This window comes from Drosophila ficusphila, unplaced genomic scaffold (genome assembly GCF_018152265.1).
Source record: "Drosophila ficusphila isolate 14025-0441.05 unplaced genomic scaffold, ASM1815226v1 contig_791, whole genome shotgun sequence".
Lineage (NCBI taxonomy): Eukaryota > Metazoa > Arthropoda > Insecta > Diptera > Drosophilidae > Drosophila > Drosophila ficusphila.
Window position 1 is genome coordinate 5,318,793 of NW_025064737.1, and position 27,534 is coordinate 5,346,326.

The 27,534-nt window shown below is 40.2% G+C and overlaps 7 protein-coding genes across 9 annotated transcripts in view; 5 read left to right on the plus strand and 2 right to left on the minus strand.

Moving 5' to 3' along the window:
- Positions 1 to 587: 587 nt before the first annotated feature.
- Positions 588 to 6,547, plus strand: LOC108093323 (adenylosuccinate synthetase). The gene is made up of 5 exons (XM_017193311.2): positions 588 to 911; positions 2,986 to 3,088; positions 4,868 to 5,147; positions 5,215 to 5,575; positions 5,636 to 6,547. The coding sequence occupies exons 1-5, from the start codon at positions 741 to 743 to the stop codon at positions 6,062 to 6,064; spliced, it is 1,344 nt and encodes a 447-aa protein (XP_017048800.1). The 5' UTR covers positions 588 to 740; the 3' UTR covers positions 6,065 to 6,547.
- Positions 6,548 to 7,293: 746 nt separating this feature from the next.
- LOC108093326 (calmodulin-like protein 4) lies at positions 7,294 to 8,413 on the plus strand. The gene is made up of 4 exons (XM_017193317.2): positions 7,294 to 7,438; positions 7,576 to 7,606; positions 7,671 to 7,735; positions 7,800 to 8,413. The coding sequence occupies exons 1-4, from the start codon at positions 7,436 to 7,438 to the stop codon at positions 8,148 to 8,150; spliced, it is 450 nt and encodes a 149-aa protein (XP_017048806.1). The 5' UTR covers positions 7,294 to 7,435; the 3' UTR covers positions 8,151 to 8,413.
- LOC108093327 (40S ribosomal protein S20) lies at positions 8,404 to 9,855 on the minus strand. Its single transcript, XM_017193318.1, has 4 exons — positions 9,722 to 9,855; positions 9,415 to 9,570; positions 9,099 to 9,188; positions 8,404 to 8,589 (listed from the first exon to the last, which is right to left on the minus strand). Exons 1-4 carry the CDS (start codon positions 9,722 to 9,724, stop codon positions 8,476 to 8,478), a joined length of 363 nt encoding a protein of 120 aa, XP_017048807.1. The 5' UTR covers positions 9,725 to 9,855; the 3' UTR covers positions 8,404 to 8,475.
- Positions 9,856 to 10,072: 217 nt separating this feature from the next.
- LOC108093325 (GATA zinc finger domain-containing protein 10) lies at positions 10,073 to 12,987 on the plus strand. Of its 3 annotated transcripts, none has more exons than XM_017193316.1 (5): positions 10,073 to 10,327; positions 10,385 to 10,498; positions 10,558 to 10,784; positions 11,273 to 11,421; positions 12,571 to 12,987. In XM_017193316.1, the coding sequence occupies exons 1-5, from the start codon at positions 10,211 to 10,213 to the stop codon at positions 12,786 to 12,788; spliced, it is 825 nt and encodes a 274-aa protein (XP_017048805.1). In that variant the 5' UTR covers positions 10,073 to 10,210; the 3' UTR covers positions 12,789 to 12,987. The 3 variants fall into 3 exon arrangements, with proteins under 3 accessions (XP_017048805.1, XP_017048804.1, XP_017048803.1); XM_017193315.2 differs by lacking the exon at positions 12,571 to 12,987 and adding an exon at positions 11,632 to 12,434 and having other exon boundaries at positions 10,076 to 10,327; positions 10,388 to 10,498; XM_017193314.2 differs by lacking the exon at positions 12,571 to 12,987 and adding an exon at positions 11,632 to 12,434 and having other exon boundaries at positions 10,077 to 10,327.
- Positions 12,988 to 13,422: 435 nt separating this feature from the next.
- Positions 13,423 to 15,993, plus strand: LOC108093291. The gene is made up of 5 exons (XM_017193268.1): positions 13,423 to 13,607; positions 14,501 to 14,661; positions 14,719 to 14,809; positions 14,870 to 14,988; positions 15,193 to 15,993. Coding segments are annotated over exons 1-5 (510 nt in total). The 5' UTR covers positions 13,423 to 13,605; the 3' UTR covers positions 15,330 to 15,993.
- Positions 15,994 to 17,163: 1,170 nt separating this feature from the next.
- On the plus strand, positions 17,164 to 22,574 carry LOC108093356 (Fanconi anemia group D2 protein). The gene is made up of 14 exons (XM_017193370.1): positions 17,164 to 17,317; positions 17,376 to 18,130; positions 18,286 to 18,427; positions 18,480 to 18,548; positions 18,604 to 18,794; positions 18,855 to 18,927; positions 18,985 to 19,154; positions 19,220 to 19,707; positions 19,762 to 19,960; positions 20,011 to 20,133; positions 20,201 to 21,228; positions 21,285 to 21,509; positions 21,565 to 21,784; positions 21,840 to 22,574. The coding sequence occupies exons 1-14, from the start codon at positions 17,246 to 17,248 to the stop codon at positions 22,516 to 22,518; spliced, it is 4,434 nt and encodes a 1,477-aa protein (XP_017048859.1). The 5' UTR covers positions 17,164 to 17,245; the 3' UTR covers positions 22,519 to 22,574.
- A 59-nt stretch (positions 22,575 to 22,633) lies between these two features.
- Positions 22,634 to 27,534, minus strand: part of LOC108093309 (heterogeneous nuclear ribonucleoprotein R) — a 60,631-nt gene continuing 55,730 nt past the window's right edge. The window contains exon 14 of the mRNA XM_043208949.1: positions 22,634 to 27,461. Within this exon, the coding sequence (XP_043064884.1) occupies positions 27,286 to 27,461 (176 nt within the window). The 3' untranslated portion in view covers positions 22,634 to 27,285. The remainder of the gene's footprint in view (positions 27,462 to 27,534) is intronic.

Consider the following 27,534-nt stretch of genomic DNA (forward strand, 5'->3'; position numbering starts at 1 on the left):
CTTGGAGTAAACTTAAATGAAAATAAAGTAATAATTTACAAAATAGTTGAAAATGAAACGCACTTTTTTTTAATTGTTTTTTTTTAATATATTGTATGAACAATTCAAACTAATTAATGTCTAAACTAATGTCGTAAGCATTCCATTTAAATACATAGTTCCATAAACCCGAACTTTTAAAACGTTAACTACAAAGTATACGCTGTGCATCTATTATACATCAAATTTAAATAAAAATAACTAAGTCGCTAAACCATTAATTAAGTCTGTTCTGATCTTAAATCATAGAACGCAAAGAATACGTAAAAAGATTTGTACAACTGCTATATATCACGGTGTATATATGGCTCAAAGTAACCACTTATGGGGAACTTGCCAACGACGTAGGATATTTGATAAGAGCAAAACATTTTGTCAACACACCAAATAAAACTTTTAAAATAATTAATAAAAAGAAGGATACCGGTATACAATCAAAGAGTTCAATATGACCGCATTGGGAACCACCCACGCAACGCGTTTAGTGTTACCCTCGCGGCGAGCGCCCGCAATCCGCCGCGCAGTAGGACCGTACGCCCGCGCCAAGGCCCCCGTTTGTTTTATAGCCGAATGCTGGTGCAGCGCAGAAACCAGAGGAAAATCACAACGTGTTCAAGACGCAAGACTTCGAGCCCCGCCGAGATCCGTGCTCCGTTCCGTGTTCCGTGCTCGATCCGATCCGATTCGATCCGCTCCGGGAGATGTCTGCGACCGCCACCAACGGCACCCACTACGAGCAGCTGCACCAGGGCCGCACCAAGATGTACAAGTCAAAGGTGGACGTCGTCCTGGGCGCCCAGTGGGGCGACGAGGGCAAGGGCAAGGTAGTGGACATGCTGGCCTCCGATGTGGACATCGTGTGCAGGTGCCAGGTGAGCATTACGCCATATCAGTCGGTCTATCTGGAAAAACCAATTGGGGGAACTCTACCCGTAGGAGCACCGCTGATAGCGGCTGTATCCTTGCCCAAGGACGTCTCATCTGCGTATTTCGCCAGATGAGCCACTTTTTTCTTGTGCGTAGTAGCACATTATCGCTCTTTTCGGCCGCCGCATGCTTTCCCATTTGTATTTATCAATTCTGCGCCCGCCATGTGGTTGCGTCTGTGTGTGCGCTTTGTACTTGTCCGTGAGCCTATTTGTCCAAGTGTTTGTGCCGCGCGGCGCATGTGTGTGCCCGACCGCCCGTACCCCATCCGAGCGACTTCGATGTGTTGGTGTGTATGCCGTAGTGCTGGCCGCGCGGCGCTTTTCCATCCGCATCTGTCATGTTCCGGAGGTCAGGAACTAGCCAGAGCAGCAGGTGCATGTGGGGATAACCATCAGTTGATCGAACCTGGCTTATGCCAAATTCACTGATATTCACAAAATTATATTGTTTTTGCTTGTGGGTCCAAACACAAATTAAAAAATAAATTTTTTTAAATTAAAAAAATTCATAAGCTTATTAAGAATTTCATTTAATTTAAAAAGGTACATATATTCTTATACATAGTTTGTTTATTGAAAATTATAGATTTTTGAAGTAAATAAAATTCATTTATAAGGGGAGAATAGCTTAAAAGCCATTGTGGCCAAAGCAGACAACAAGATGAAAATTACATCAAATTCAATTACATGTGCTCCTAAAAGTTTCGGTTTCCGTGTCAGAATCTTATTGTATTAAGCCTGTATAAAGTCTGATTCCCTCTGTAGCGACTTTTGGTTGTCAATGGCCAACAGCACTGCTATTCCGTCAGCAAGTCTGCCAACAATGCTGGCGCAGCAAAATTCGTCACTGGTTCTGGCCGTCTCTTTCCCTCTCCCAGCCGCCATCTCTCTTCCGCCTGACGTTAATTCCTATCCCCGTCTCACTTCCACACATCTGTGTTGCTCCCTCAGCGGACTGCCAGGTTTACATAACCGCCAACATCATTCAACAAAACTTGGAATCATGGTCGAAGAACAACTTGAAATGCAATCCATGCAGAATCATTGGCTTCCAGACGAGCTTTGTTTGCAGAACTCCGGTCTGGGTAAACAAACATCTCTGGGAATAGGGCATTGCGTGTCGTTAATGGGTTGTTTGTGCCCAGCAACTTGTTGATTTCCCAGAACCACCTACGCAGTTCATTGTACGATATGCCGCAAAGAATATATTCTATCCATCACAGTGGCTCAGCAGAATCGAAGCGCTCTTATCAGTGGTGCCCTTATATAATATCATCCCCGGTCGATTATCGCACCCGCCTGAGTCACACGACTGACACGCCCCCCGGGCGCTTCCGATTACGCCAGCATTATAAATTTAATTTTCTGAATTCCGGAATCCGAATTCCGCATATTGCGTCGCAATAGGCCACGGTCGGGAACTAAAAACCGGGACCCGGCGATTGTGATCTCGCCATTTCCCCGTATCTTATCACAAAGCCCGCCTATAAGCCCTCTCCTTGGCACCGCGTAAACATTTTGATTATCTTGCTTTTGGTTTTTAGCAATGATTTGTGAAGGTTCCAGAATTTTCACTCTTTTTCTGTCGCTAATCATTTTTTTTTGTGTATTCCACCTTACAGTATATTCATAAAGAAAACAAATTTCGTTAGATTAGCAAAATGTAGAAAATTTTGTACAGTTGCCAAAAACGAAAGGGGAAAACACATTAAATTTCTCGAGTGCTTACGTGAGATATCCGTAGTTATCTGTATGTGTAGAATCGCTCTCGTTTATTGTCATTTGATATTTGTGGGCACGTGGGACAAATATTCCCCGTTCGATGGGCTCTGTGTTGTTCAATTTGCAAAATATACCTACAATATTTATTTATTTTTCACACAAGCATTGTTTTTAGTCTCGGCCGAACAGGCGAAAGCAAAACAAAAAATAATGCTAATTTTGTATATCAACACCTACACCTAGTTTGTATATCTGCGAAATGTAGAGCTCATTTTTCAATCCTTTTTCTCCACAGGGAGGCAATAATGCTGGGCACACCGTGGTGGCCAATGGCACGGAGTTCGACTTTCATCTGCTACCCAGTGGAGTTGTGAACGAGAAGTGCGTTTCCGTGATCGGTAAGTTGAGAACTTGGATCTGGAGCCTTGATCTGCAGAGAGCAAAGAGCAAGCAAAGAGAATATTGCATACAGATCGTATAAAATTGATAGCCAGTATCTGTCAGGATCAGAGCATCTTTACTGTGCAAAAAGCTATGAAGCTAGAACAATGAATAATGTCAGTATAAGTAAGCAAAAAACTCCTTTCCTTTGCGCCATTTCGCTTTTGTTTTCTTGATTTGAAATTTAAATATACAAATACAGAATTTTCGCATACAGTATAGCTCGTAAATATACGCTGCTTTGTCGGTTTGTTTTGCTTTTAGCTTTTACTCGCTCTGTGGCAAACTTAAATTGAACGTATCGAGCAAATATATATGCAACTATATGTATATATATGCCGATATATACAAAGGCAGATGTAGGCGAGGAATTTCTGGCAAGATTTAGTGCATCATTGACATTGGCTCGCGGGTCAGTTGGTCTGTTTTTCGACTTTGGTACACCCCATGCCCATGAAAACGAAAGGTTTTCTATTTCTGTAGATAAGCAATTCAGATAATTAAATCAGAATAAGAAAGATGCATAATACCTTAGTGCCAGGCAGTGCCAGTGTGACGTCACTGACTGTCACCGCCAAGGTCGCTTGTTTGTCAATATTATTTTCGCAACTTTGTCCTGCTCTTTGGCTTCAAAGTTTAATCGATGTGTTGCAAGTTGGGTGTGTGCTCTGCGGTTGTGGGTGGTGTCATTGTTTGCCAAAGGCAACAGCCCAATCCGCACTGTCATCGTTTGTCACAAGACTAATTTGTGAGATAGTCAGAACCGCAACCGAGCCCCATAACAATTCCCCGAGAGCTTTCGCCTTTCAGATATCGTTTATGACACTCAGCCACAAGAAAAGCACTCACACACATGCCGACATGTAGCGGAAAATTATTCTAATCAGGCAATTAACTTATTATTTTTAATTTCCTAGCCGCTCGGAGCTCAATTCAAAACGACCCCGTTCGTTGAGCCGGCTCGCGTGCCTTGGCATTATGATTTCGAAATTGCTTCCATGGACTTCCATTTCGTCAACTATTCGTTTTATTATGCAACATTGTCGTTCCCCGATATAGATATCAACCTTTAAAAGCTGCGGAATCCCCCGATTTTGGTAGTTGTTCTTATGTAGGATTGTATTAAACAAACGTATCTCCTATCTTGATTACTTTTTATAGGGGGGTCTCAAAGAAAGTACTTCTATTGAACAATAATTCCAGGCGATTAACTAAAAACTGTTATACAAGCTCTTAAACTTAACACACATTAATTCATTGGTATTTAAGGCCTAGATAGTCGGTTTTATTTTGACTTAGATAGTCGATTTTATTTGGCTAACAATCTTATTGGTAACTTGAAGTAAACTGTTTATTTCATTTTCAGGGCCATAGACTGAAAACTTTTAAAACGATATAAGCTTTAAGGGTTTATTTTTTAACCTACAAATTGAAACACTTGCTTAGTATTCGTTTTTTCCCAATTTAACACAATTCAATTCAGAACAAAGCCCAATCTAGGTTTGCCAATTACGGAATTGACTTTAGCCAATCGTGAGAGAACGGCAATATGGCAATAGCCATAAAACCCAATTTCCGAGCCCCGCATCCGTAAATCCCACTGCAGTTTTAGTCACATGGCTGCCAACTGCAATCTGCTGTTGTTTATTACTCATTTAAAGCATGGGGCCCCTGCAGATGGGGAAATCCCCCCAAATGAAGAACGAACATTGAGACTTTTCCCTTGACATTTTCAGGCAACGGCGTCGTCATCCACCTGCCCTCGCTGTTCGACGAGGTGCTGAAGAACGAGGCCAAGGGGCTGCAGCATCTGGAGAACCGGCTGATCATCTCGGACCGTGCCCATCTGGTGTTTGATTTCCACCAGCATGTGGACGGCATGCAGGAAGCCGAGAAGGGCGGCAAGTCGCTCGGCACCACCAAGAAGGGCATTGGCCCGGCCTACTCCAGCAAGGCCACCCGCAATGGCATCCGCGTGGGGGAGCTGCTCGGCGACTTCAACCTGTTTAGCGACAAGTAAGAGAGGATTTGTGCCCTGGGCAGCCGGAGAATTCAGATTCTAACCGTACCCCTTTTTGATTAGGTTCAAGTCGATTGTGGCTACGCACGTGCGCTTGTTCCCATCGATTAACGTGGACGTGGAGGCAGAGCTGGCCCGCTACAAGGACTACGCGAACAAGGTGCGTCCCTATGTCAAGGACACGATTTGCTTCCTGCACACCGCCCTGCGCAACGGCAAGACGATTCTGGTCGAGGGCGCCAACGCGGCCATGCTGGACATCGACTTCGGCACGTATCCGTACGTGACGAGCAGCAACTGCAGCATTGGCGGCGTTCTCACGGGTCTGGGTCTGCCACCGCAGACGATTGGCGAGGTGATTGGCGTGGTCAAGGCCTACACGACGCGAGTGGGTGACGGTCCTTTCCCCACCGAGCAGCTAAATGTGAGTGGTTCTTGAATATATTCCCTTTAAATACTTTACTTATTTTTTCTGTAATTTCAGGAAATTGGCGACCTGCTGCAAACGCGCGGCTTTGAGATTGGAGTGACCACCAAGCGGAAGCGCCGCTGCGGATGGCTCGACATCCCGCTGCTGAAGTATACCTCGCTGGTCAACGGCTACACTTGCATCTGTCTCACCAAGCTGGACATCCTCGACACGCTGCCGGAGATCAAGGTGGCCGTGGGCTACAAGAAGGCCAATGGCGAGAAGCTCGACCACTTCCCGGGCACGATTGCCGAGCTGGGCTCCATTGAGGTGGAGTACGCCGTGCTGCCCGGCTGGCAGACCTCCACCGAGCACATACGCAACTTTAAGGAGCTGCCGGAGAACGCCCAGAGCTACGTCCGCTTCCTGGAGAGCGAGCTCAGCGTTCCCGTGCGCTGGGTGGGCGTTGGAAAAGGCCGCGAGTCCATCATCAACGTGCATTAACCAACCAGCAAGTGTGCCGACGTACTTATGCCTACGCGCGTGTGTATATGAGACGGAATTACGAGACGCTTTAGAGAGCCCATAAGCCAGAGACGGCGCTTAAACTAACCAACCACAACTACAGACCTAACCTAACCCACAAATACAACTAATATTTCGACTATCTACAACATTTGGACACAAATATTAGCTTATTGCTTCTTTAAGTTATATTTTCTAGTTTTGACGTTCACAAAATCATTTGAAGCGATGCCGTCCGGGGCTCGCGCGCATATAATATACCACAACTTCTTATTTGATGAGGACGTACTTAGTTTTTAAGATCATCAGGTGCAGTTTCAGATTTTTTGTATGCAAAGGGAAGCAGATATTTTTTATTGTACAATAACTTAACGATGTTGTTTTAATATTTAAATACAACAGTGTGCTCTGACTTGTGTAATTGTGTCGCAAGGTAAATACATTTTAAAGTCTAACGGAAAATTTGGTTTTATTTGGGTGCATAACAATAAATTTAATTATTGATAAATGCTATAAATTGTTATCTGGGAGCCACAAACTAAGGATAATCATTGTATGCAGAATTTTATTTCAAGGCATTGAGGGCATGATATTCTCTTTTAATTTTAGAGTTAAAAAGTAATAGATAAAATTACTTAAAACCTATTAAAATTATTAATTATACAATTTGTTAATACAATTTGGCAATTAAACTAACAACTTTGGTCGTATTCAAAGAATATAATTTTTTACAATAAATTCGAAACGAAACTGGAACGACAAGATACTAATAAATAGAAATAAAACAAAACTGTTAAATCATTTTATTTATTTTTATTTGGCGAGCTGAAGCTTATATACCCTTGGAGTTGAAACTTACATGTATAATATCATCACAAATATATTATATAGTAACAATATTTTTTTATTGTCATAAAGGGTACTAAATAAAACTTTTATAGTTTCGACTAATTTTCTATTAACTATGGTTGTCCGATCTTTATAGAAACCATTATTAATATCTATTGTCGTCGAATGTTAAACAACAACAAAGTCTTTATAATTTTTCTTTTAATTTTCTATGATTTCAAGACAGAAATTTTTTGAAAATCGAACTTGTATGAACTCTAACAAAGATTTTATAATTCGTTCTATTAATTTTATTTAGCCTGGTTCTTATTCATTTTAATTTACCGGGCTGACTTATGGTAAACAAACTTTTTTAGTCAAACTGCCAACTGGTCATACTGTTTTTGGTCACACTCACTGCTACCTGTTTGATTTCGTTTAATTTATTTATTTGCGTTTTCTTGTTTATTCACCGTTTATTTATTTTTGTTTTAGTGGAAGTGTAATAAAAAATCCCTAAAAATGGTAAGTTAAAATTAAAGGCAATGCTTTTTAATAGAAATTGCTTTCTTTTTTCATAACTGCACTTTCCACTCGAGTGCCCTCGTTAACCATTTGTATTTATGCAACTTTCTATATAATTTTTCCGACACGCATTTTAGGCCCGTTACTTCAAAGAACAGGATATTGATGGTAATTTTACCTCCGGCTCATTGATGATTTCATTATGAAAACATTCCTTATCTTTAACCCCCAGAGTTCCGCGAGTGCTTTTATCTGTTTGCCCGTTCGGGCCAAATCAACAATTTGGACGAACTAACTGTAAGTGGGACTCTTAACCCTGAAATATACTCATTCTAATGGTGGAGTTTTGTCATGTCATCAGGTTATTATGCGTTCTTTGGGTCTTTCACCGACGATCCAAGAACTGGTTTCCTACCTGAAGCAGAAGAATGGAAAAATGAGCTTTGCCGATTTTTTGGACATAATGCACCAGCACTCGAAGGTGGAGAGCTTGCCGGACGAGGTCATTGCCGCCTTTAAGGCAGCTGATCCCCAGAACAAGGGCACGATCTCTGCCAGGCAGCTGCGCAATCTTCTCCAGAATTGGGGCGAGGGTCTGTCCGTGCGTGAGGTCGACAACATTTTCCGGGAAGCCAATGTAAACAACAATAGCACTGTACGGTATGCAGACTTTGTCAAGATTGCCTGCGCCCCAGTCCCAGATTACTATTAGACTATACAAACATGAAACTTCAATTACAAAACCATTTCATTAAAGTAGTACCCAGTGGCGGATTTACCATATAGGCAACATAGGCAGCTGCCTAGGGCGGCAAATTTCGACTGTTAACACTACATAAAATACTACTTTTGAAAATTAGGCTGCAGTCTAGGGCGGCAAAATCAAAACTGCCTAGGGCGGCAAATTGTCTTAATCCGCCCCTGGTAGTACCCCGAAATTTGCACAATAAAGTTGGCTACACAAGTTTTGGAAAAGTTTTTGGCTTTTATTTGTACGCCAGACTTTTCGTGGTGTAAAAAAAGGGCATCTGCCGATCTTAGTTGGCGATGGTGACCTCAACCTCTACGCCGGGCTCGATGTTGATAGAGGTGATCTTCTTGACGATCTCAGAGGGAGAGTGCAAGTCGATGATGCGCTTGTGGATCCTCATCTGCAAAAAACAATTCAAACAAATTAGTTGGAAACCGGAGATTGAAATAATATTAACATTCTGAAAAACTTTTGTAGTAAGAGGTTCGGTGAAATAATTTAACTAGTTGTCGAATTCGAAGAGCCAAATTGCTGTGATTTCCAACAAAGAGGACTATGAGAACACGTTTTGTCTGGGCAAATCATAGATACTGCGGAAGGACCGGTAGATTGCCAACCACGATATCAGATCTGTCCATAAGAATGACAATATAACAAATGGATTTGAATTTAAGGTAATTTAAATAATTATAAATCCTTATTAACCAGGGATAAGGGACAAACATTTTTTATTATTTTGTCGGATTCTTAGAGCCAAATTGCGGTGATTTCCCACAAAGAGGACTATGAGAACACGTTTTTTCTGGGCAAATCATAGATACTGTAGAAGGGTGTGTGGATTGCCCAACCACGATATCAGATCTGTCCATTGATGTCTTATAGGAAAACCATATTGGTAGTTAGACTCACCTGGAAGCGATCCCAGGTCTTGGAACCCTCACCACAAGGAGTCTTACGGGTGGTGATGCGCAGGGTCTTGGTCGGCATGCGCACGGGGCCCTGAAAGGATGGAAAGTTTAAAAGTTAGAACCAATTTCCAGTATAAAGAGGTATTGTAGCTTGAACCATGTGATATTTTCGCACTGAAGTAAGCAGCGCGAAAATAATGTCCGATTCAGGCACTTTCTCTGGCATTTTTTGATGACTAGGCTAAGCGTCTGGTGGGCACGCAAAGCCTCCAGGTAAATGCGACTGCCGGAAGATCCTTAAGGATACGCGGACTCACCTTGACGCGCAGGTTCTGGTTCTTGGCACCGTTGATCAGGTCGCGGCACACGTTCTCCAGCGATCGCACATTCCTGGAGGTCAGGGTGATGCGGATGCGGTGCACAGAGGCAGAATCGCCGCCATGGGGCTTCTCAATATCCTTGGGTGCAGCAGCCTACGGAAACGAAACAAAATGAAACATGGGTCAAGTGGGGTTATGTCGAGAGGTAATTCCACGTGCACCGTGTTATAGTTGCAAGAATGCAATTTCTACACTCGCCATCTATCTGCAGCAGATAATACCTCCGGGCAGACCGCACACTCACCATTATTAGCAATTTCCCTGGTCGAGGTATTCAAATCTTTATTTTTTGAGCAGCGCTGAACCAGTCAATTTGCTGGTTTTTAAACGAAAGAGAGGGAGGGTGGGTTCAGGGTTGCCACTTCAGCACCAAACAGTGTTTCAAAATGTTTTATTTATTTTCCCCTTTTTTTGCCACCAAAAACATGTTCCTCTACCAGCTAAGAAATGGTTTGTGTCTTCGGATAGCATGTGTTTAACAGAAATGTTATGTACTGTCTAACAGAAATAAGGTGACCATGCCTCATTTATCAGTGTGCCCCTTTTCTGTCGCCGTTTCGGGGAGAATGGCCGTCGTACCTGAGCAACAGCTGTCGCCCGCAGCGAATGGCAGCAGTCGAAGAAGCAGCGATTTGTGTACGTGTGTGTTTTGACTTAGCGACGTGGTGATTACCGAGCCACAGAAAACGGGCCTTACTTATCCGATCCGATCCCGCCAGAATCCAGCACTTCCATGCATATGCGCGTCCCGGAATTGCCGGCAGTTCGGCTGCCGCTGCTGCTGTCTCTCATCCTAATTGGTCTCTCGAGCGGCCAGCGAGTTGCGCCCGGCGTTAATCCACAGCACTACGTGAGTATGGGAGTGCCTCCACCCAGTCAGACGCAATTAACCCTCTGATATCAACAGCAGCAGGTTCCCCAGCAGGTGCCGCAGCACCACCCACCACCTCCGCCGCAGCACCACCAACCGCAGTACCAGCAACAGGTCCACTCTGCGCCCGGTGTTCCGCCCCAGCAATATGTGAGTGAAAACCTCGATCAAGCCCACAGTCCACTAATCCCCCCTTCTTGTGCCCCTAGCAATATGAGCAGCCGCAGGTCCCCGTGCCACAGCAACAGCAGAATGTGCAGTATCAGCAAGTTCCTGTGCAACAGCAGCAGCAGCCACCTATTCACCAGCAACCGCCGCAGCAACAGGTGCAATACCAGCAGCAGCAGCCGGTGCAGCACCAGCAGCAAGCTGGTGGTCACCACCACGGGCAACCGCAGCAGGTCTTAAACACCGGAAACATCCAGCAGGAGCGAGCGTAAGTTCCCGTCTATCTTATCACTGCCTCTGGCAATCATTATCCATCAAGGGAGCTTTACGCTAGATTGTGGATTGTCGTAAATTAACAATAAACGACAGCGCCTCTAAAAAAAGTGATGGGGGACTTAGGTGTGTACCCCTGCGCTGGAGCCCGCTTTAATAAACAGTAGTCGTCTGCCTGTTATTGGCAAACATGACAATAAATTAATCATTGTGTCACCGCATACACTCAAAGTGATAGGAAGTATTACTATGTTTAGATTTTCAAAAAATCCGCCATTTATTTTGACGTAGTTCCACAGTAGGATTATTAAAATATTAAATTTTTCGGAAAATGTGTTAATTATTATGTTTGATTATTTAAAACACTAGGATTATTTTTTTAATATTTATGCCTAAATCAACTTTCACTTCTTTAACCCTTACTAAAAAGGTTTCTTATCTGAATACATCGCAGTAGATTAACTTCTTGTCTTTATTTTCCAGTCACATTCAGGAGCACATGCAAGTGCCCATTGACACGAGCAAGATGTCCGAGGCTGAGTTGCAGTTCCACTACTTCAAGATGCACGACTCGGATAACAACAACAAACTGGATGGCTGCGAGCTGATCAAGTCGCTGATCCACTGGCACGGTAAGACAACACCTCTACTTCTTTATCTGGCTCGATGGTTAGATTTGCACTCGTGGTTTGTGTTCTTCGTTATGTTTGACCTACTATTCTGTTCTACCTTCTTTGCATATGCGTAATTAAAATGGGCTGTTTCCGGTTGGGGTTGTGGTCATGCTCGAAACTCATGCTAATCCATCTCGCATCCGCCATAACAACTCATTGCCAACGCAGAGCAAGGCAGCAAGGAGCAGCCGAACGGCGAGAAGCCGCACGTGGAGGAGAAGGTCTTCTCCGACGAGGAGCTGGTGGCCCTCATCGATCCCATCCTGCAGATGGACGACACGTCGCGCGACGGCTACATAGACTATCCGGAGTTCATCAAGGCGCAGCAGAAGGCTGCTGAGAAGCAGCAGCAGCAGCAACAACAACAGCAGCAGCAGCCGCAGGAGCAGCAGCAACAGCAGCAGCCGGTTCATTAGTAGTCACCCAGATCCGTTCAGTTTGCATAAATTACCATGTCCTCGTCCCGTGTTCTGTGACGTGCAACACATACTCCTGTTTCTGCCCCAAAAACACCCTGAAATTACGTCGACCTCGTCTTCGGTTTTAGCGCACTTTTTTAGATAAATTCGAATCAAATTTACTTAATATGCTGCAAGCATTCCAATCGGAGAACTATATTGAACAAATTGTAACTTATTGTCCTTCTGAGAACTTTATCAAAAGATTCCAACTTTCGAATATTTACCACGAATCTCCTTCAAGTGGTTTGTGCAATTCCAGCCGCTTTGTTTCGTTTTGTTTTCATTTTCATTAATTTAGTTACTTTTCGATATGAACTATTTTTTAAGCGCAACTTTAGAGCAGCATAAAAACAGACTGATTGTGTAAAAGTTTGTTTTGTACAAAAAAAAAAAAGAAAACTACGCGTAAACGAAGAGGAAATCTTTTTGAAACCGAAACCTATTATATAGACGCATGCAACTCTTTGTAAGTAAAGCCGATTTAGCGAATAAAGTCAAACCCAAATCACAGTCGACCACATCTAATCCCTCTATCAAGTAGAATTGTATACCTACAAATTAGTTAGCGGTTTTGGCAGAGCTTAGCTAATAACTTAACCACGCCCAAGCCATCCCAAAAGTCTGTAATGCCCCATTCCCCTTCCAGTCAAAGATAGTAGCGAGAAACCAGCCGAGGGACACACTGAGGGTTACGTCGAGGGGAAGACTGAGGTGCCGGAGGAGCACAAGTCCGGATCGGTTTACACGGACAAAGCCCTGGAGGAAACCATCGACTACGTACTTAAATCCATGGATCTCAACGACGATGGATTTGTGGACTGGGCCGAGTACCGCAAGACTGAGGCGAATATTGGCAAAGACTAGACCAACTTTCATCCCAAGAGAGCCATAGAACTTGACAAATTGTTGATCTTTATATACTTCTGCTAGATTCTGACTAATGCGTCACATGGCGTGATTCCTTGCACACAAAGCCAATGAAGGTTATGTTTCGGAATTGTTTAAAATTTTTGTACTTTTGCTAAATAAAATTAAACTAAAAATTGCAACCGTTTCTAACATACATATGTGTTTATGGGTCGATCCAAGAAGGGGTTAAAGGTTATCAAACGTAAACGGTCGTTTTATTTATACAATTTTTATTTAACTTGCTAAGAAAAAATATATATATATTAGAATCGGGAGCTTTGATTAGTTTTCTTCACTCAAATAAGACTTTATAAATAAATACATAAATAAATACTTCAATAAAAATGTCTGATTAAAAGAATTACTCCTCAGTCCATTAAACAAAATATTAAAAATAAAATTGATTTTATTTTAAATCTCTTTTTGCTAAGAAATGATGGGGATTATAAGGGCTAGTTATTTCTATACCAAATTCTCCAGGTATCTCCTGTGCCGTACGAATCCCGGTAGACCTAAAGCTCTGAAAAGCATAAAAGCTGCCTGGCTGAATAATAAACTTTCCCATTGAAGACTTTTCAGTGGACGGCGAGGCATTGCAGGCGACGGAACGAAAATTGGTCGCGTTGACAGGTGAAAAGGCCAAATAAAATAAACAATCGCTGCAGCACAACATAATTTCGTCGGATTAAATAGTGCCACATTCGAGTATTACGCATACGCCGGGTGTTACGGAATTCGGGTTTGCTGAGTAACTCGGGCGAATCGCTGCAAAATGTAAGCCAATGCCTACGAAAATAAATACACACATATAGTTTGCACGGGAATAATTATGGATAGCTGCTTGCCGGTCCCGGGTCTATAAAACGCGTTGCTTGGACGACCTAGCCGGCAATGTTGATTGAAAATAAACAATCCGGTCGGATGGGGAGCTCCATTAGGGTCCCAAATCCACGTGGTCGCGTGCAGACGCGAATTACGCTCTGCACAAACATTTGCATTGCACAAATAGCACAGCATAGTGTGCCATAATATCGATTTTGCCCGGAGTTGTGGGGGATGGGGCTGGCTGTACGGGTATTTCCGAGGGAGATTCTCAGGGGCGATAAGCCGGTCGGGCATGCCATTACTCGGTTGCTCAGTTGGAGTTCCTGCTTTTGCTGAAACCCCTCAAACGGAGTGTCTAATTATGCACACGCAATAATGAGTAGTTGATTCTAATGGTTCTGGGACACATAAAATACTTTATTTCTAACATTATATCATCACTTTTGTTATGGCGAATCGTGAAGGGATTCCATTAGTGCCGTTATAGTTTTTCTGGTGTGCAAAACACTTGTAGTAATCACTTGTATTAAACAATTAAAGTCAAGAAAATAAGTAGATCTTAAACAAAGGACTCAATTTTTTTTGTGGAACAAGAAAAAACCTTGGTATTGAAACAGTTTCATCTATATACTAAAAAAGTGTTATTATCATTTGTACAAAATTAATTTTGGTTGATTTTTGTGGGGCATTAAAACTTTATTTAATAAACTTTATAACAGCGCAGGTTAAGCTTTATAAACGATTGTAATCAGTTTTATACATATTTAGAATGTTTTATAAATATTAAATATGGATCTTCTGTGTGCTAAAAGTGTTCAGTGTTATATTTATCTGATTTCTAGGGCTGCGATGCAGTCTGGCGGAAGACCCCGTGAACGGCTGCTTTACGCTTTCCGTGGATGGATAGCATTCGTGGCCTTCATGGACTTGGGCACGGCTTTCCGTAGCTACATAGAGAGAAGGAGCTTCCTGGGGGACCACAGTGATACCCAGTTTATAGAGGGTAAGTACTTCATTCAAACCCCTTGGAGAGAACAATATGTCATGGTTATTTTTACAGGTGACTACACCATTTCGCGCATTATCGGAATGTACTGTCTGCTCAAGGCCATCGCCCTTGTCCACTGCACCCTCTACATCCACTACAGGCCGTAAGTACTCCCAAAACTTTCCGATAATGTGGTAATAGCCGTAGTAATTGTTAATTTCAGGGTCGTGAGCATGGGCGGCTGCTCCTTAGCTCTTACCATGGTCTTCTATGCCACAGAGGCGCTCTATTTCCGCTCCAGCACCATTAACTTTTACGTGATCTTCCCTTGCGTGCTAAATTGTAAGTGAAACTAATATAATTTTTATCGAGAATTTCAACACTTTTATGTAAAATGTAAAACTGTTATTTAAAGAGGATTTTACACCTTTAAATTTTGGTTACTTCAATCGGAATCTTTTGATAACATCATTACCACTATCAAAACTAAGCCCAGTTAATGCAAATGAATCTAACTTATGACTTTTATATTTGAATTTAATCCAGCTATAACTCTCCTGGGCCTTATATATATTCCCAAGCGACTGCGGCTCTGGGAGCCAAATATGGATCTCGATGACGAAAACTCGCAGCTCCTGAAGCAGATGACTGGTTTCAAGAGACGACGTGCGAAAAAACAATAATTAAATATTTGAGAAATGTGAAAAGAAATCTAAGTAGAGGCAGGAAGCTAAAACAGCTTCCGACAGCACAGTATTGTGGAGGGATGGCAAATTTTCCGCTTTGGACTGCATTGGTGTGATAGGAATGGCATCAAGTTCATCATTATATACTTAATAGCAATACTGAAAACAACGCCAAATTAGTGATTTTCTATGAACTAGGTACGAAAAGGACGCGATAGTCCCGGAATAAGTCAATTTCTGGCATAATCACTTCAAGACATATGTTGAACTTCCTTTTTATAAATCATATTTATATACATTTAAAAATGTATAGCACGATAGAGTTTTTGCACTTTTAAGAGTTGAGAATCGATATTAGGAATTATTCAAAATTATCAGAGTTAGCACCCGGGTTAAACAATTCAAATCGAAAGGCTTTAAATTTACAAATAAGTTTATAATCCTCTAATTTAGTGGTTACGTTGGATTTTTCCATTACATATGTATACGATTATCAATTTATGGAACATGCTTCCGGCTCCCTAAGATTAAGCAAACGCATAGTTGAACATTTTATACTCATCACATATGATTAAAAGTTATATATATACATAGAATCAATAATAGTTTTGTACGCATTATGTAGAGTATGTTTGAATAAAAATTTGAATTTCAAAAAAAATTATTTTATGGGCTTTACAAATGTTTAAAAAATAATAATATGTGTATATTGAGTTTTGTAAACCGGTACCCATATTTTGTATAAACAACTATGTCCTGGATAATATATAGTGTTAACGCATTAAAAGCTTGACAATTTTCGGATCGTTTGACTATATTCAGTTGCCGGTAATACTTCGGAATTTTGACTCCAGCTATATCTCAGCCCCAAAAAAACTTGGGAACCAAATCAAGGGTTTTTTCGTAAGATAATAACCCCCTTAGGAGGGGCAGAAGGTTTTTTACCTTGGAAAATGGAAATTTCCTCGGAAAATCAGCGGAAAACACGAAAAATATGTGCAATAAGTATTTTCTTCCGCTACCAGCCCTCACTATTATTGGAAATTTAAGGCTTGATATCTCGTAAACGGTGCGAGAAATCGAAAAATTTTATTTATTAAAAGTGTTTATTTTGGGCCAATTACCCAAAAAAAAAAATTTACATTCTTTTACTCCACCCGGGAGCTTAGAGCCTCTACAATTTCTTGTAGAGGATTCGTTATCAATGATTTTCGATCGTACCGGTGATAAGCCAGTAGCGACTTATCCTAGCGGTGGGGATGCCACCTGGCGCCATCTAGGAGTGACGAAAATTCTATTGTTGGGTCCATAGTAACGTGGACGAGGGGGTGTGCGGGTCCGGGGAGCCGAAATTTGTTACTAATGTTAAGTGAGCGATAGAGCATAGAAGTGGTGGAGATTTGGAAAAAGAGACCGTTTCTTTTTCTCGGGGAGCCTGGGGGTCGACTTGAACCCGGGCCTTCCGGACCGGAGGCCAGCGCTCTACCTGCTGGACCACCGTCCCCCAAAATATGTCCTTAAATCTCCCCTAGCGCGGAAATGCATGACGTGCATGTAAGAGTTTTCCGCTGATTTTCCGAGGAAATTTCCATTTTCCAAGGTAAAAAACCTTCTGCCTCTCTTAAGGGGGTTATTATCTTATGAAAAAACCCTTGATTTGGTTCGCAGGTTTTTTTGGGGCTTAAATATAGCTGGAGTCAAAATTCCGAAGTATTACCCAGTTGCCTTATATTTTCAAAAATGATTGCCACTATCTCGCTATCGATTGTCGATTCCATAATCGTTTATTTCGACTACACCAAAGAGTCTAAAACGGTCATACTCCCGCACCGAAACGCGCCACAAATTTGTTTTGTTATTTGTTTTCATCGTTTTGTTCTGTTTATTTTGGCTTGTAAAGTTAACTGTGCATCATGTATAGAAAAAAGAAACGTACGCAGAAAGCGCTAAATACGATCGATGAAAACACCACCATTAAATTGCCCGTAGGTGGAAGGCTACAGACTTTCCAGTTAAAACATAACAATAAAATGTACATTTCAGCGCCTGGCGGAGTCCACCACGATTGTTTCTGTGGATTCCTCGTCTACCGGAAGCGAGGAAAACATACCCGCCTCGCAGGAACACACCCAGCGCTTCCTGTCGCAGCATAGTGCGATTCTGGCCGCCACCTTGGGTCGCACCCAATCTTCCAGTAGGAACATCGCGACACTCTCACGGCAGCCAAACAACTTCTTCGAACTGGTCCTAATTAAAGCCGGTGTCCAATTAGATCAAGGCGACAGCCTGGTTCTGGCCTGCGACCATGTCTCCATTGTGTCCAAGCTGCGGGACATTTTCATGAGTGCTTCTTCATATACCGACAAAATGGAGACCTTCAAAACCGGACTTAATTCTGCCATGTCCCCCAAGTCTAAGTTGGTGCAAAAATTGCTAACCGGATGCACTGTGGACGCTGCTGGCGAGGAGCAAATCTACCAGTCCCAGAACAGCATGTTCATGAACTTCCTGATGATCGACTTCATGCGGGATGCCTGCGTAGAGGTACTGCTCAACAAGATCGAGGAGGTGGCCACTTCCGATCGAGTTTTAACGGGCATGGCTGCCATATCAATGCCCCTGCTACCATTGATGCTCACCCAACTGCGTTACTTGACCGCTTCACACAAGGTGGAGATCTACAAGCGCATCGAGGGCATCTTTAACAGGGCTACGGACTCAGCCAAGTTGGACATAATTGCCAATGCCGAGTTGATATTGGATGCCAGTATGCACGATGAGTTTGTTGAGTTGCTCAAGTAAGTAAAAAGTGTATAAGATCGTGTTCTGACATAAAGGAGAGAAATTTTTAAAGCTACCATTCAAAACTTAATTGTCATAGCTTTATAAAGAAGATACAATATGAATCATCGAGTACGTAGTTGTAGCCTTATGTAATGTTCTTTCCTTGCAGTATCAACTATTCTAGCACTGAAGACCTCTTTCACATGACCACGGTGCACACCTTAAGCAATTTATCGCTTTCAGATAAAACGCAGGCAAGGTTACGCCTGCGCATTCTGGAGTTTGCCACAAGTGGCAACTGCCCCAATACGGTATTAACAAAAATTGTAGTATACGATTCTTAATATAAATACTTTCTTTTAGATCTTGCCCCACCTCATCAGGCTTCTGCTTAACATTCTGAAAATGGACACAGATGACAGTGTGCGCGATGTAAGACTCTTTTAATATTTACCTTAATGAATCACATCACCATCTCTAACTTCAGTTAATAGGCAGCCTGCGGGAAATCTTCAACTGGCGTCACACAGTTCGTGGGGATAAAAACACTACAACAGCCGATAATAAAAAGTCGCAGTTAGAACTTTTTGGCTTCTTAGAACTTGGTTTAATACGCTCCAAAAGATTTTACCAGACATGGCAAAGGTCCGCTGCTACCTTGCCCGCAGATGGATTTACGTAAGTTCGCTGTAACTATTAAAAATAAGCTATTATACTAATTTTGAATATGTTCTCTAGCTCATTTGATTTAATTGTTTTGCTTCTATTAATTCAAGTGAACGAAGACAATTCATTGTACATTGAAAATATTGTAAGTACATAGTTGCTTAAAATAATTAAGGATACGTAACAGAGTTTCTTTGGATAGCTTCGTCGTCGTATTAAGTTGGAGCACATAACAGTGGGCATTTTGGAGGAGGTAAAACTTCACTATAAACACATACTGGAGCAACACATAAGCACATTGATGAATATCCTGCACGACTTTATGCGTGAGAAAAACCGCACGGTGTCTGATTTCGCCAAGTCTTCGTATAGGTGAATATACCTCAAGATCTATGATAAAGCACAATTCTAATCTTCTTCTAATCTTTTCTTTGAAGTATTCTTTTTAAGATTTTCAATTCAATTCAGAAAAATATTCTCAAGAAACTGCTGGAGCTCACCTGTGACAAATCATCGCCACACTTGACGACAATGGCCCTCGAACTTCTGCGTGAACTGCAGCGAAAAAGCGCCAAGGATGTTCAGAACTGTGCAACGCTTCTTATTCCGATGTTGGATAGAATCAGTGATCTAACTCTTATGCAGACTCGCGTGGCCATGGACTTGCTTGCCCATGTCGCCTTTCCAGACCCCAAACTTTCTGTCTGTCTTCAGCTCCAAGAACAGGTCGACATGGTGGTGAAGAAGCAGCTAATAAATTCAACTGACAACATAAAAAAGCAGGGCATCATTGGTTGTGTGCAGCTCATCGATGCCATGGCACGCATCGGAAACGATGGAGTGGAGCATGACGATACTCTTGCCGGCGTGGAAAATGTAGATTGTTTACCCGATGGGCGAGTCAAAATGGCAGCCAATTTAATGAGTTAATAGTATGGCATTTTATTTTAACCAATGTACTAATGTATTTACCTTACAGTACGCACCGAATCTTCCATTGGTAATAGCGCGAAGTCTCTGGCGCTGTTCTATGAAGAATTGGCGACTGTTTTCAATCAGCGCTACGATGGAAATACCGTTTGTGACTTGGAATATCAATTTCTTGCCTGGGCCTGTGATTTAGTGACCTTTCGCTTTCAGGCTAGTTTTGTTACCGAGGATATTCCGGAGACAATAAAGTAAGTGGCGGCTATGCTCAATAAACTCCACTAATATAACCTGACTTTAGGGGAATTAAACTGGAATATCAGTTAAATATCAATGAATTGGACGACACGAATGCTAACACTGAATCGGATGTACTCAGCATTGGCATAAATATATCAAAACTGGTTCTGGCACCCAAAGCTAAGTAAGTTTTGTTATGAAACACTGTGATACTTTTATTAGTTAATCTGTACATCTATTTTTATCAATAGAGCTTGCGATTCAATATTTGTACTTGCACCTTTGTTCAACTATGTCAGAGTTCTGTATAAACATCGCCATCATGACAGTTTAGAGAATATAAATGCTCTGCTTGGATGTGCCATAGTATTGCCCTCGTTCTTTGAAGACGAAAACTTTCTTTCTATTTTCGACAACTTTCAGTCGGAGCAGCAGAAAGATATTTTAAGTATTTATTTTCACACTGTTAATTGGATGCGGGTTTCGATCAGTGCCTTCGCATCGCAGCAGCATCCTGCCACTCGACGCCGCGTTCTTTCCAGACTTGGAGAATTAATTCGCATCGAGCAGAGAATTAAGCCGCTCCTGGCTAGAGCGCCTTCAGATTTTGTAGCCCCACCCTGCCAGTTTCTTACCAACGCTAAGCACTCGGTAGTGACCCAGAAACGTCAAGCTCCAAAGGCCGTTGCCAAATTGAATGCAACTACAGAGGAGCCGGACTTAACTAGTAATCAAACTTCCATCGCGGACTTCACTGTCAAGGTTGGATCTTGCAAGACCATTAAAACAAAGATAGACTTTGAGCAGATGTATGGGCCTCGAGAGAAATACAGGCCTATGGAAGTGGAAATAATTATGCTGTTGGTCGAGCAGAAGTTCGTTTTAAACCACCAGCTCGAGAAAGAGCAAGTGGGAGAATTTTTGGGTCTTTTAGAGCTACGTTTTCTGCTGGAGGATACAGTGCAAAAACTGGAAGCTGCAGTTCTTGGGCAACAGGATTCATCTGACACGGACAGTTTCAGGCCGCATCTTGCCAAGCCAGAGGACTTCATGAGCGATTTACTTCCCTGTCTACTTGAGGTTAATAATCACCTAAAAACTCTGGCCGAAGCCATCGATAAAGAGCTTACAAAAGTCAACCATGTGTACAGCAATCTGGATTTGTTTAAGGAGCAGTTCAACTACATTAAGACGTGTTTCGGACTTTGCATTCGCCTGTTTGCCTTGTACTTCGCCTGGAGCGAGTGGAGCGACAAGTCGCAGGCGGAACTCCTTCATAGTATGATAATATTATTTCCTCAAAATCCCAATTTTTTAATATCTTTTACCCTGCAGAATCTCTTTTCAAACTTCATCCCAAGGCTGAGTGGAAAAGGCTCGAGAAACGAACTGTTCCCCAGTTGGCTTCCCATACTTTTGAATACTTCTTACAGTATGAGAAATCAGTTTTAAACCTTAGTACGGCTGTCCAGCTGCACCGATTGCTGCTCAGCTTGCTTAAGGTGGGAAGCCTCCAAATCGATTCTAGCCAACCGAGATTTCGACAAGCCGAAGACTCACGTGAGCATTAACAATAAAATTTGAAATCTGATCTCAAAGTTTATTCATCACCCAGGATTGCTATGTGGCAAACTGTTGCGACGTAAGTGGTTCCACTACTCTGGTACTTTGGATAAAGGCGGACAGTGTAATTTTTATCTGGACGAGCTGGTTAAGGGCTTTCTTAAAAAATCATCTTGCGAAAGTCAACGTGAACTTCTTGATGAGCTGGTTAAACAGTGCACAATTCTTAATACAAAGGACAAAGCGCTGAGCTCTTTTCCCAACTTCAAAAAGTAATCAAAGCAAGTTAGGCTAATATTATGAATTATTAATGCATTTTATTTGCAGGGCAAACTTCCCGTTGCTCTTTCGTGGCCTGTGCGAGGTGCTTATTCACTCCTTAAGCGGAAAACTCGGTGTGGACAGTCGTGGTGATAGGCTGAAACTTTGGGAGTCCGCAGTTGGCTTGTTAAATGGCTTGCTTACTATTGTGCAGTTGGTGGAACAGCCTCGCAATTTCGGACTGTTTCTGAAGCACTCACTGCTATTCCTTAAACTGTTGCTTCAGCACGGAATGTCTGCGTTGGAGTCTATAGTTCGGGATGATCCCGATAGGCTTACTAAGTTTTTGCACGAACTGCAGAAGGTTACTCGGTTCCTGCACCAACTATGCTGCCATTCCAAGTCGATTAAAAATACAGCCATCATCAGCTACATCCCCAGTCTTCGAGAGACAATTGAGACGCTGGTTTTCAGAGTGAAAGCCCTTTTGGCTGCCAACAACTGTCACTCTGCTTTCCATATGGGAAACATGATAAACAGGGATCTTCACGGAGACTCTATTATCACACCAGTCGCTTCGTTCGGCGGCGAAGAAAACAGTGACGAGGAAATACCTGCGGATGATACCAGCGTGGACGAAACAGTGCTGGGAGAAGATATGGGCGTCACCACCGGTAGCGTCAGCACAAGGCCGAGCGATGGAAGCCGGAGGAGCAAGTCCTCATCCCGCAGCAAATGCTTTTAAACACCTTGTAACACTCCTTCATAATCAAAAATAAATCCTTTGCTATTTGGACCACAGTCCAATTTTTTTTCTTTTGGGTTAAATTCTTACGATGGAACAGAAGACAAACTTTGCATTCTTTATTCATTTCATTTTTATTATCTGGATGCAATTTTATTTAATTTTCGTATTACAAATAATAACAAATGTATGTATATCAAATATTTTAGTACAATATGCTTCTTTTCTCACTTTTATTTTCTTCGTTAACAATAATTGTTTATTAAGACGTAAAAGTTTTTCTCCCATTTTTCTCACATTCGGCCTTCTTCTACGACGAATTCTGATTGTTTTTATTATTAATTTTCATTTGTTCTTTTTTATTTTGTAATAATTGGCGACGTTACGTTCACGGTTTATGAATCCCTTTCATACGTGTGGTATGTATGCAAATGTTTTGTGATGTATATCAATAGGTAGTTTATAAAGGATTTTTTTTAAATCAATCAAGTATAAAATGGTTACATATGTTATTAAAAAAAGCAAAGAAAACACACACAAACTATAAATTTAAAAGTAAAACAAAAGTGGTCTAAGCGAAGTTAATCCTAACGTGTGTGTATGTTTGAAACAGATATTGTCCTTATACAAATCATGTTTTTGTTGTGTATTAAAAAAAAAAGAAACAATCTTGGAATCTTTCCAAAGGTCTCAGATCCTTGCATCTTGCATCCACTGCCACTGTCCTTCATCTTTCTTTATAAACAGTTGCGCTTGATTTAAGCCGATTCTTGAAATATACATGAAAAGATTTTGTTTGCTGAAAAGGTTTGAAAAGACAATTTGGAATAGGTCGAAATAAGTTGTATATTTCAATTTACAATACGATCGTGTTTTTTGATTTATTAATTTTTATTGTTTTCTTTATTTGCCAATTTTTCAAAACTTAAAACATTTTACACAAATTAATTTTAAAAATTTTTAATACGTACGCAGTCTGTTTAAAAGTAAAGTTAGATTATACACTCCTACGCCTACATATACATTATATACTCAAATATATATATTTATAGAGAAAGATATATATTTATTGTATATATAGATTTAGTAATTATGATTAAATCTTGCCTTTGCATCATCACAATTCATGTAAAGTTTTTCATTTTTTTCGCTCAGTTTCCATGCGCAGTTTGCAATTTTGTTGTCCACTTTGCTTTCTTTCATGATTCCTTTCGACTTTATTTCTATTTTATTTTCAGTATTGTGTTGCTTTTGTTGAAGGTTGAAATTTACACACGTATACAGTTATTGTTATTGTTATTAGATCAAAGATAAATTTTGCTTGCGCTCCTCTTCACAATACACAAAAATTTTAAACCAATTAAACAGCTAAACAAATTAGTTCTTTAAGTATTTAACATTAGTGATTTATGTTAGGTCGTAAAAATATTTTGCTAAGAATTATTATTCATAGTTTATAATATATAACATACTATTGAAAACTTAAGCGCACAAACAAAACTAAATATTCAAATTAAAAACTAATTTTGCCAAACGTTTTTGCTTTCCCGAAAAATTAAAACAAAAATTACAAATTACAATATTTAACACAATTAGGGGTGTTGGGGGAAAAAAGGTTGAGGGTTGGGTGGGGTTGCAGGAAAATTTTGGGCTTCCAAAGAAATAGGTTCTAAATAACGGCACATAATTTTGGTAAAAATTTCATTCTCAATTTTTGAATCGACGAAATCGGTCAACTTTAACGGATTGTGTAACAATTTGCCAATTGCTTTATAGATTTAGTTTAGTTTTAGTTTACAATAGAAAAAACACATTAACAATAAAAACTTACAAATTAAATTACAAATTTAAAACAATATAAAATCAGTACAGTTATCGAATTAAACAAATTGTTAAAATTAATTATATTTATATATTTGCAATTTGAATTGGGTTCAAAGGTTTTAAGTCACCAAATGTGGAAATTTCAAGGACGAAAAATCGAAAATTTTGCATGCAAAAAGACGCGGCGTTATAAAATTTTTTTATAATTCACTTCCTTACAAAATTAATTTATTTGTTGTGTTTGTGTGTGTTTAAAGAAAAAAAAATGATTAAAGAGTTTTAAAATTATTTCTCCCTTTCTTTTTTCGAAGGCAACAATCAATTGCAATTGCATGAAATGCTCTCTCAATAAAAAAGTAAAATATTTAAGAAAATTCATAGAAAACTTATCAAAAATAAAAAGTGGTAAATGTAATTTTTCTGTTGTTATTGTAGTTAGAAAATGGCGCACACTTCTCATCCCCTACAACGACAGTTTACTTTACTTTAATAATTATGTGTATATGTGTGTGAGTGTGTATGTATGTGAGTGTTACTAAATTTAAGCTTAACTATGGTCATTTAGAATTTGTTGTATATATTCTCTTATTGTTTGTGGCTAATATTATGTATTTAAAGTTCTTTGCTGGTTTGCAAATTTTGCGCAAGTTTTAATTCATGTTCTCATTATTTCTTTTTGTTTTTTACGTTAGGCAACTGCTTGGTGTGTCTGTCTGTGTATGTGTATTTTTAAATTTAAAAAAAGTTATTGTTTTAGGCTTATGCTGAACAATGTTCATAGATACGTTTTAAAACACACGCGTCCTTCATCAACTGCCAACAGTTTGTATTTTGCTTTATACTTGAGTTCAAAATTGGAAGTATTCATTCGTTAGTTTAAAACTAATTTATATATTTTTGTTTTATACATTTATATATATTAATTAACTTTTTGCATTACTTGAGATCTAGCAATAGCGGAAACGTAAACGACAGAAATTTTGTTCAACTAAAACGTTTTTTTTTTGTTTAAATTTGCAAAATTGAAATAAACGGGCAAGTTTTGTTTTATTAATTTTCCCTATATAAACGTATTTTGACACGTGTGTGGCGTTTTATTTTTTGTATAGGCATGGAGTTAGTTAAGTTTTTTGCAAGTCAGCTTGATATATTTATTATTTTAGTCTAGGGCTGTGTTCTCTTCCGTATTATCTGTGTGCGTAGCAGTAATAGATGAGTAAAGGAAAGTGGGGAAAAGACTTTAATCTGAATTCGATATTAGATAAGTGGATTTAAATAGAATTTTAGCTGTGAGTGGTTTAGGTTTGCTGCTAATACGCACTTGAGCGTTGGCTAATTGTTTTCATAGTTTTAGTTCTCTTCGTAATTTCCAACATTAAGCACGAATCGATTGTTTGATCGTACTCGTTACAAGTGTTTATATTAAGTATGCGTTATTGGTATTAAAATTTATAATCAATTTTATTATTAGGTTCATTACTTTTACTGTTTGTGATGTGTTGTCTCCGCGTCTGTATGATTTCTTCCTAATTCGTTGCTTCGATTTTGCAGACGTTAGTCAAATTTCTTGTTGATTTGCGATTTTTATCTGCCTATCAGTATTATCAGTATCAGTGAGTTTTAAGTGTACTTTTGTATGTGTGCAATTACTTAGCTCTACATATTTTTTTTTACTTCTGACAGATAATTGATTTGAAGTTGCCTAAGACTTACGTTGTTAAAAAATAGTTTGTTTTGTTTGTTTTCAATTTTATGCAGAAAGTCTTGCCAGTTGCCGTCGCCAGTCGCATTATATAATAATGCTGGCTGCGCTCTAATTTTTGTATTTGCTTATCGATCTCATATCAACTCATTCAATCTAATTAATAATTTGTTTGTTTTGTTTTTCTTTATTTTTGTCAGTCAATGTTTCCTCACTAAGCTTTGCTTTTCAATTTGAATTGTGTTTCTTGGTGTTCTTAGAATATTAAACAGTTTTTTTCAATTCATCTGAGCTTGATCTCGTGTATATATGTCTGGGTTCCCCATATGTTTTGCTTCAGCGCTTGCCAGCTTTCCATTGGCTATATACAAAACAAGAAATCGCTTCTCTAAAATTTGTTTTTCATTTGCAATTTTCCGCTGCCCATATAAATATTGTAAAATGTTTCGACTCGAATTGAATTTGAATTTGGTTTTTGCGCTTTTTTCAAATGTATAAAAGGGGTGCTACATGCTGCTTAAGATTTAAAATCAATCTGTACGGGCTTAGACTGCTCTCTCTATATAGTTATAGATAAATATATTTTATATTTTGTAATTTTCATATAGGTTTTGCTATATATGCTCAATTATTGTTTCAATTTCAAGTTAAAAACGCTATGAGACAGATTTCCTTATACTTTTGTGAACTTTTAAAACGATTCGACTTAGGTTTATCTAAGTTGTGAGGCTGATGCTTTTTAAAATTGTCTTGGGAAAGTGCTAAATTTGTTTCGCTAAATGAAAAGATATCGTTTAAAATTCTCTCGCTGCAAAGGCTATTTTGTTAAGTGATTACATATACTCTACTCGACATATTTGTTGCTGCTATTGCTGATTTCTTCCGACTTCTTCTTCTCGACTTGCTATTATAGTTATTTAGAGGGACGCAATCTACGGCGTTCATAGCAAAGAAACTAAGATCGAAACGAGTCTCTGAACAATGCGTTTGAATTGTGGCTAATCGTTAATTCTTATACCTTAAATAGTTTGTCGAAACTAAATTTATTGCTTTTAAGAACGGTTGCTATTTCTCGTTTACTATGACGCGAGGGATTCTTCTCCAGGTTGTCGCTCGGAGGAAATAATTGTTTGTGGTTGTAACTTCCTTGTGTTGCTGCTTTTGTTGCTGTTGTTGTGGTTGCTGTTGTTGTTGTCGTTAATGATGCATTTAACTGATTTCAATTGGGTTGCTGTGTGGTTTTAACTCCATGCCGAAAACGTATCCATGTACCACTGTTCACCATTGGTGCCTAAAGGTTGCTGTGGTAGCGGTAAACTGCCCCAACTGCCGCCATTTCCTATTAAACCGCTCGGGTAACGTCGCTTAACATCTGCCGGATTTTGGTGACCTCCATCGAACTTACGTTTACCGACTACTGCAGATTGGTGACCCCGTTCGGTTGTAGTTGTTGTTGGTGTTTTTATTTGGGAGGCATTCGGGCATTCGGT